Source organism: Prunus mume, linkage group LG3 (genome assembly GCF_029339155.1).
Source record: "Prunus mume cultivar Tortuosa linkage group LG3, ASM2933915v1, whole genome shotgun sequence".
In the NCBI taxonomy this organism is placed as follows: Eukaryota; Viridiplantae; Streptophyta; class Magnoliopsida; order Rosales; family Rosaceae; genus Prunus; species Prunus mume.
In genome coordinates this window covers 7774792-7783819 of record NC_142700.1, presented here as the reverse complement: position 1 = coordinate 7783819, position 9028 = coordinate 7774792, and the positions used below count along the sequence as shown (strand labels likewise).

The following is a 9028-nucleotide window of genomic DNA, read 5'->3' as shown; positions in this document are numbered from 1 at the left end:
AAATCCTAGGTTCGTCCTTGGAGAGAGAGAGAGAGAGAGAGAGAGAGAGAGAGAGAGAGAGAGAGAGAGAGAGAGAGTGGGTTTATGGGATTCATGCCATGAAAGGAAGGAGGAGTGGGTGCGGCCTAGGAGGGAAAGGAAGAAGAAAAAAGGAAGAAAAGGAGAAAAAATAAACGGCCTTGGGAAGGAAAGGAAGAAGAAAAGAGGAAGAAAAAGAGAAAAAAGAAACGGCCATGCGAAGAAAAGGAAGAAGAAAAGTGGAGGAAAGAGAAAAAAGGAGAAAAAGGAGAAAGAAAGAAAGAAAAAAGAAAGGAGATAAGAGAGTTTTTGGGCTTTAATTTTTTTTTTATTGTTTATAATAATTTTAGCCTCTAAAAATATCATAATTAAAAAAAAAAAATTAGTACTGAAACTAGCAAAAATACACCTAAAAAACAACTCACGTATTATTATTCTCAAATTGTACTACCGTATATGTTTTCACTGTTTTTTATTTTCTGAATTTGTTTTCCAATTAATTTGCCAAACGCATTTTCGAATCTTGAAAATGCAAATTCGTTTTCTTGTTTACATTCTCATAAAATATTCTCATAAAACATTCTCCTAAAACATTACTGAACGGGCCTTAGTGTAAATAACTTATATGGTTATTTGTTTTCTTTGATTTTTCAGTCCTTTTTTGGTGCTTTCATTTCGTTGTTCGTCATTTTCTGGGAATTGCTTTGGTAAAGCAAAAAGAAGAGAACGACAAGTAAGAGCATCTTGATGGAGATTTCATGCAAAATGTTATTAAATCCTTTCCAAATGTCAAATAAAATATTATTTATTTGTTTTCAATTTTTAATTGTAAATGGAGCTCATATTATTAAAAGTTTTTACAAGAAAATAATCAATGGTGAGGTTCGGTCATGAGAAAATATTAAAATAATATTCATCATGGCACTCGCGGTTTTTAAATTCCTTTAAAATTTGTATTTGCATGTAATTTAACAAGAAAATGAAACTTTCATTTGCATCATAGTGCATACTTTTCTTTAGTAGATAGAATTCTGTTGACGAAGACTTAGAAATAGCCATAAAACTCTTCTTCCCATTGTCCCCATTGACCGCAGACTTCATCTGCTCTTCATAGTATTTTGAGCTTCAAAAGCAATCTTCACATACAGATACAGTACCAAACAAACACCTTTCAGACCCAAGTATCTCTTTCTCTTTTGATCATTTCTAATTTAGGCTTTTCAAATTAGGATTTACTTGGGATTTGGGCAGCCATGGATTCTTTGAAAAAAATACCTCCAGTTTGTGCTTCCAATGTGGTTGTTTACTTGATGCTTGTTTGGTCCAAGGCCATGGACTGCTACTTACTGCCCATGTTGAGATTTCCTCTGTTGATCCTCCATGGCTTCTTCAAACGTTGGCTGATTAAGCCCATGACCCTGCAAATTGAAGAGTACCATGGTACAAGTACTAGAAATAAAGTTTATGATGCTTCTGCTCTTTACTTGCAGAGCAAGATCAGCCCTTCAACTCAGATTCTGAAGATTTCACAAACTTGGAGAGAGACTAGTTTAACTGTCAACTTTGCAAACAACCAAGAGTTTGATGACATGTATGAAGGGGTTCCGCTGAAATGGAAATTCAATTCCATGTCAAAGAGATCCAGTAGTTCTAGCACTTCCTCAGCTTTCAAGCTAGAGCAAAAGCAATACTTTGAGCTTGTATTTGATTTGCAGCACAAGGAAAAGGTAATGAATTTGTACTTGCCTTATGTTTTAGAGACATTTGAGGCTATGAAAAACGAAAGGAAGATTGTCAAGCTGCATACACTTGTGAGAATAGATACTTTTAAAATAAGATGGGAGGCAATCAATCTCGAACACCCCGCAACATTCCAGACCGTAGCCATGGAACCAGAGCTGAAGAAAACGGTTTTGGAGGACTTGGACAGGTTTGTTAAGAGGAAAGAGTTCTATCAAAGTGTGGGAAGAGCTTGGAAGCGAGGGTACCTTCTACATGGTCCTCCAGGCACAGGGAAATCATCCCTAATAGCTGCCATGGCTAATTACCTCAAGTTTGATGTTTATGATTTGCAACTCACACATTTGAAAACAGATATGGAACTGAGAAAAGTATTGCTGTCAACATCAAACAAGTCGATCCTTGTTATTGAGGATATAGATTGTAGCCAGCCGGGGGTGCAAGATCGAAAAAATGCTAATGGCAGCAGAAAGCCTGAGTTAGAAGGCAATCAAGTTAGTAGTTTACAAATTGTATCTGCAATGAAAGATTCTTTAGTAACATGGGCAATTTCTGTTATGTATATTAAGCTTGACTTTGATGTGCTATTTAAATTGGCTTTTCTTTTGTCACACAGCTTACACTATCTGGACTGCTAAACTTCATAGATGGGCTTTGGTCAAGTTGTGGAGAGGAGAGAATCGTTGTGTTCACTACCAATCACAAGAGCAAGCTTGACCCTGCATTGCTGCGTTCGGGACGAATGGACATGCACATCCACATGTCGTATTGCACCTACGAAGGCTTCAAAATTTTGGCTTGTAATTACCTCAGAACTTGTGAACAGAAGCACCCTTTGTTTGAGGAGATTGAAAGCCTTCTGAAGAAAACAAAGGTCACTCCTGCACAAGTGGCAGAGCAGCTGATGAAGAGTGAGGAGGCTGAAGTTGCTCTTCAAGGTTTGATCACACTGTTAAAGCAAAAGAAAAACCAAGGGAAAGATGAGTATCAGGAGGAAGATGAATATGAAGGTGAAAACAAACAATTAACATATTTTATTTAGTAAGAGATAAACAATTGGGCATATTGTTTTGGGAAAAACATGTAATTTCAACTCAGATAGAAAGAATCGCATTGAATTTAGGAAAGCTTTATGTTATTTCAATACAATTGTCTTGTATTTCAGTTACCATATCTGACTAAACAGTTATTTGTATTGTCATTTGGATGGAATCCCTGAAAAACTAACGTGGCTCACATTGACCTATTTTAAAAAGTTCATAACCAAAAGTGGCTTAGAAAATAAAAATTTAGGACCCAAATTGAAACTCATTTAAAAGCTCAGCAGACAAAACGGCAGTTTATCCAACAGTTTGAGGACACACATGAAGGCATTGAGCTCAAATGGAAGCTCAATGCCCTGTCCAAGAAAAAAGAGTTCGAGTTTTCCTTTGACGTGGGCCACAAGGACAAAGGGGAGCAGTCTGCTTGCCTTCCTTATTTAATGGAGAGATTTAAGGTCATGAACGAGGAAGCAAATATTGTGAAGCTGCACACTTGCAAGTTCAGATGGTTCTAAGATCAAATTGGATGAAACCGAATTTTGAAATAACTCTGCAACATTTGAGACCCTGGCCATGGACCCAGATCAGAAGATGGCAGTTGTGGAGGATTTAGATAGGTCTGCTAAGAGGAGAGAGTTCTATCAAAGGGTGGGAAAGGTTTGGAAGCGACAGTATCTTCTATGCGGTCCTCCAGGCACGGGTAAATAATCCCTAATAGCTCCCATGGTCTCATCACTCTGCTACTCAACAAGAAAGCAGACAAAGAGGTTGGGACAGAGACAATGATGCAGGTGCAGTGTGTGGAGGAAAACTGACAGACCACCTCTGGAAGAAGAAGCTGCCTAGTTTTCAAGTAGTGTAGTTTGCTTTCCATGAAAAAAAAAATACCAGTTCAACCTTTTCTTAGTGGTTTCCTAAGTTCATCAAAGAACAGACTTTTACACATATTGAAAGGAAAAGCAACATTCTTGAAGAAATATGGGAGAAATTAGTTGATAAACAGTTAGCATTATCAAAACAACTTTCCAGGAAAAAAAGCTATAATCAACTTTAACTAAAGAGAACTTTCATTCGGGAACCATACTATTGAATGTATTTTAAAGTTAACAAAGGTTCAAGCAAATGTTTATTCCATATGAACTAAAGGGATGAAAACATAGGTACTACTGTACAAGCAACTGTTTGTCGCATATGAACTAAGGTAACTGTTTATTACATGCTATTCAAAACTCGCAATGAACAAAACCTTGATTGGAAGAAATACAGTTTGCAACTTGGGTGTACACTCTGCAAGGATGACCTTTGCCACCTTTGCAAACTCTTTACTGCAGATTTTCAAGCTCTCATGACTGAAGTTCTGATGCAACAGAGTCTTTTTAGCTCTTCCACAACTTCAAGAGCTTGTTTCATCTTCATATTAAATCCAGATCAAGTCGTACTTGAGTTCCAAAGCTTCTTTGCAAAGCATGGGATAAAAAAGTCCAGGTGGACTCTTTCTCAGCTTTCATCTAGTTCCCTTGACTACATTCACTGAGGAGTTATTCCAGGAACAAAAGGAACAGCTGGCTTTTTCTTCCTCGTTTTCTCCACCAATACAGCTTGAGTTGTAAGAACCACCCCAGCAATGGAGACTGCAATTTGAAGGGCACATCTTGAAACCCTACAAGGATCTATAACTCCTGCATCTGGAAGATCTTCATAGCTGCCATTCATTGCATTGTACCCAACTCTCCAATCACAACTTTTAGTCTTGTCCACAACTACTTCTCCATCAACCCCTGCATTAGTTGCAATTGATTTTGCAGGAGCAAGTAGAGCCTGCAGTTCAGACATTGAAAGATCTTCTTACTTGCATAAAAGAAGGTACAGGCCTACAAGGCACAACTGAAAATAATACAAAAACAAAAATAACAACAAATGTGTCCATGTCTGCATGTGCGTGCATGCACATTAATAATGTGCCAGTTTGTGTGTGCGAGTCAAGGAAAGAAATGGAGACCCCCACCTTTGCCACAAGGTCAGCACCTATCCGCTCATCTGTATCTTCCATAGAATTCTTTATGACAGGAATGAATTCTGACAGATGTACGTATGTTGCGCCACCACCAGGCACCACCCCTTCCTCCATAGCAGCAAATGTAGCATTCTTTGCATCCTCAATTCTGAGTTTGCGATCTTCAAGTTCCACCTCAGTATGTGCTCCTACCTAAGGGACAGGTACACCACTTAATAATAAAGTAATGATAAAAATAGAAAGAAAAAAAAGTCGAGAAAAAAACATTAGTTGAAAAGATTCACTAAATTTTCTATAGAGGCTAAAAGAAGGCCAACAAACAATAAGCTTTGTCCAGTTTGCAGCACAAATGAACAATCATATAGGAATGAAAAAAGAACACTAAAAAACGCATATGAATAAATTTAAAAAAAAAAAACATTTTATACACACATGATATTAGATTTTGTAGCTCTTTCATATCACAGACCTTAATTACGGCAACTCCACCGCAAAGTTTGGCAATTCTTTCAGAGAGCTTTCTCGACAGGTATGCATTTTCTGTTTCTGCCAGATCCTTCTTGATCTGCAATATTCTTGCCTGAATCTCGGCTTTAGTAGAAGGGTCAGCAACTATTGTTGTTGAATTACTTGTTATTGTCACTCTTCTTGCAACTCCAAGTTGATCTGATGTTGCACTTTCAAGGGTCAGACCAAAATCTCCAGAGAGAAAATCAGCACCTGAAAGTTGCAACGCAAATTATTTTCTTATGAGAAGAAGCATAACAAATACTGTTATATTTTCATGCAGAAATGTTAGTAGTCTGACACGTCGTTTTATAGACCTTAATAGCAGCTACGGAAGTTGAAGTGAATAACTTGATCTTCCTGTTTCCTTGAAAGGTTTTTTTATTTGGGGTTTTTATTGAACTCTCTTAAAATCTTTGTAACAAGCATATTAATATTTTTGATAAATAAAATTTATGTAATCATCAAATGCCATGTTAGTAAATGGTGCTTGCATCAAATTCTCTCATAATTATATAGCTGGATGTGTGTAAGAAAGACGGCTAAAGGTTGGCATATACTAAATATGTTTACCTGTCATAAGTGCAATGTCTTGCAAAAGAGCTTTCTTTCCCTCTCCAAATCCAGGACATTTAACAACAGCAACATTAAGTAAACCCTGCATTTTGTTCACCACTAATGTTTCCAGAACTTGCTTTGAGATATCCTCTGCAATGATTAGTAGCGGGATACTCAATTGGGTTGTCTTTTCCAGTAAAGGAACAATTTCTTTAACAGTAGAAATCTTTTGATCAGTTACTAGGACCTTAGCTTTGTCAAACTCCACAACAGATCTTTCCTGGTTGGTAATGAAGTGGGAGGACATGTACCCCTTGTCAAACTGTACTGGACAAAAAATAATAGATTCAATGCATGCATAAGAATGGGTACTAAGAGATACTCGAAAGATGTACAAACCACAAACCAATTCACTTGAAATATTTGTTGTTTAAACAAGACTTCTAACAGAAATTAAAGAAATAAAACAATCAACCAAAGCCTAACTCTAGCTCTAGTATGAGATTTCCTTTGTGATATTTAACATTTAAAAATTATCTATAAGACTTCAAAAAGAACTACATAAATATATATGTGTGTGTGTGTGTGTGTTGCTTGCCATCTGATCATTTCCCTATGAAAATTCCCATAATCAGAATAGTTCAATTTTTAATTCATAGGTTTATAGACTTTGTCATCTTTTTTACTGGGAGAAAATCATTTTAATTACCTTCAGTCCTTCTTCAACTAAAATAGACGTTTCAAATGATGAGGATGACTCAATTGAGATTACTCCATCGGGGCCAATCCTATCAATAGCTTCAGCAATCAAGTTCCCTATGAATTCATCATTTCCAGCAGAAATTGAGGCCACAGCTGCAAAAAGGAGAAAACGCTATAAATATTGTACTGTATCTAAAAGAAATAAGAGAAACTAAAGAACACTTCAAAAGTGATTCTAATCTAATGTAATTTGAATGACAAGAAATGACCACCTTTAATATCTTTCCTTCCTTTTACGGGAAGACTCTTCTTCTTCAAGACCTTGACCAATTCATTCACAGTCTTATCCATTCCTTTCTTCAAAGAAATCGGGTTTGCCCCAAAAGCTACTGCCAACAGTCCACCTTTGATCATTTCCCTTGTCAAAATGATTGCTGTGGTGGTACCATCACCAGCCAAACTATTCATTTTACTTGCAACCTGCAAGTAAGACAGTAAAGATCTAAAAGTTATAATTTTATGCTTGGAAATGCACCAACATAAGCTTCTGTAAGATAACTATCTAGCAACTATGTATGACCTCTTGGATTAGCATTGCTCCGACGTTCTCAATTGTATCTGATAGCTCTATGGATTGAACAATTGTTACACCATCATTAATCACTTTCAGTGTTTCAGACTCAGAAAGAACAACATTACGTCCTGCATGTTTCACTTAAGATCAATCAACAATGCTAGTGTAAATGGAATCACCACTTAATTATTTACAAAAGTCTAAACCCAAAAACAATTTGCATTATTCTCAATTTGGTGCATCTTTTAGTTTCATATCACATAGCATCGCCAATAAGATTCACGTAGGCCTCAATTTGTCTCATATGTGAAACACTTCCAAGTCCTTGGAATAGTATGTGTCATGATTATTCCAGATAAACTGAAGGGTCGACCAACTAAATCAACTATGAATCTTTTTGGTATGACAACAAACCAACATTTAGCAAAACCATGCAATTAAATGGTCAGCCTCCAACTAAAGAAAGAAAGGTATCATATAATACTAGCTACACTGATTGAATTCAAAAAGTTTACTACAACTCCTAAAATATGGCAACAAACAATCACGACTCTTTGTATGTGATGCAACAAATGAGCAACTTCATTTACATGGGTCTCTACTAGTACAAGATAAGAAAATACATCATAATAGATTAGAAGACAATACGCTTTGGAAAGAGTTAATAATGAAAAAAGATGAAAAGCCAGATACCTTTAGGTCCTAAGGTCAGAGAAACAGCATCAGCAAGCTTATCTATCCCAGCTTGTAAGGCCTCCCTGCTTTCTGTACCAAAAGATATCTTCTTTGGGCCTGCTCTGACCACAAGACTCCTCAAAGTCTGTGGTCTTCTCCAAAACCCAGGTGCTCGTTGCTTCTCAAAAAGGCTCTGCAGCTGCAATACAAACCATTAGCCCAAAACGATAATAAACACAGAGAGAGAGAGAGAGAGAGAGAGAGAGAGAGAGACTTACAGAGAAGAGAGGTTTGTGAAAGAAGAGTTGAGAGGAAGTGAAGGAGACAGACATTTCTATTGCTGGCTGAACAAGGTTTTTGGGGTTTAGGACGAGTTTCTTGAATTTTGAAGGTTTTTTTTCCTGGAAAATTTTAAGGGGTATGAATACGCCAATTTAGTGGGGTATCCCGTATTGGATACTCGTTTGGATACGATACGCTTTGGACACGGTCAAGATACGCTGGGGACACGGTCAACCCAAGGTCAAGACACGGCGGGGATTCTGTTGCAATTTAAAAAATTAAAAACTCTATCTCAGAGGAGGAAGAGATTGAAGATTGCTGAACATAGAAGCCTCTGTTTGAAACTTACCCGATTGATAACCAGAGAGATTGAGAAAATAACCATAGAAGGGAGAGATAGAAAGCCTCTGCTTGAAACTTTCCCAATTGAATTAAAAAAAAGAGGCAAAAGGGAGGGAGAAGGTGAACCGGGGAAAAAGGGAGATGTGGAGGAGGGTTGCGATGTGAGAGAGAGAGAGAGAGAGAGAGAGAGAGAGAGAGAGAGAGATGGGGAGGTGGGGTAGGGTCTGATGATACTTTGTTTTTTGTTTTAGATAATGTGAAGTTTTTTGTAATGATTTAAAATATTATTGTACATTTTAACTACCATACCCCTTTTTGAAAGGGATGAAAAGTATAAGAAAATGGGTGAAAGTGAGATATTAATGGCAGTTTCATTTCTTAAAATTGCTCATAAAAAAATATTTTTATTAAAAACAATTGTATTTAAAATATTGAATATGAATTATTTTTTTAATATATATAAGTTTATTATTATTTTAATTGCCGTGTCCTAGCTGTGTCGCCGTGTCATCGTATCACATTTCCGTGTCCTTGTATCCGTGTCCATGCGACATACGTTTTAGGGGAATGACA

General features: G+C 36.9%; 2 protein-coding genes across 2 annotated transcripts; one reads left to right on the top strand and one right to left on the bottom strand.

Moving 5' to 3' along the window:
* The first annotated feature begins 1124 nt into the window (after positions 1 to 1124).
* Positions 1125 to 2926, top strand: LOC103325451 (AAA-ATPase At3g50940-like). Its single transcript, XM_008227613.2, has 2 exons — positions 1125 to 2252; positions 2375 to 2926. The coding sequence occupies exons 1-2, from the start codon at positions 1272 to 1274 to the stop codon at positions 2798 to 2800; spliced, it is 1407 nt and encodes a 468-aa protein (XP_008225835.1). The 5' UTR covers positions 1125 to 1271; the 3' UTR covers positions 2801 to 2926.
* A 924-nt stretch (positions 2927 to 3850) lies between these two features.
* CPN60ALPHA2 (TCP-1/cpn60 chaperonin family protein) lies at positions 3851 to 8604 on the bottom strand. Its single transcript, XM_008227611.2, has 10 exons — positions 8463 to 8604; positions 8110 to 8373; positions 7850 to 8030; positions 7163 to 7284; positions 6855 to 7062; positions 6590 to 6735; positions 5896 to 6202; positions 5285 to 5535; positions 4807 to 5007; positions 3851 to 4619 (listed from the first exon to the last, which is right to left on the bottom strand). Exons 2-10 carry the CDS (start codon positions 8161 to 8163, stop codon positions 4329 to 4331), a joined length of 1761 nt encoding a protein of 586 aa, XP_008225833.2. The 5' UTR covers positions 8164 to 8373; positions 8463 to 8604; the 3' UTR covers positions 3851 to 4328.
* Positions 8605 to 9028: the final 424 nt, after the last annotated feature.

Coding starts and splice junctions, on each gene's coding strand:
- LOC103325451 (XM_008227613.2), top strand. CDS start 1,272: ATGGATTCTTTGAAAAAAATACCTCCAGTTTGTGCTTCCAATGTGGTT. Junction 2,253..2,374: donor CTGAGTTAGAAGGCAATCAA/GTTAGTAGTTTA, acceptor TTTGTCACACAG/CTTACACTATCTGGACTGCT.
- CPN60ALPHA2 (XM_008227611.2), bottom strand. CDS start 8,163: ATGTCTGTCTCCTTCACTTCCTCTCAACTCTTCTTTCACAAACCTCTC. Junction 6,736..6,854: donor AGGAAGGAAAGATATTAAAG/GTGGTCATTTCT, acceptor TCCTTTTTGCAG/CTGTGGCCTCAATTTCTGCT. Junction 5,008..5,284: donor GTGGAGTTGCCGTAATTAAG/GTCTGTGATATG, acceptor CCTGTCCCTTAG/GTAGGAGCACATACTGAGGT.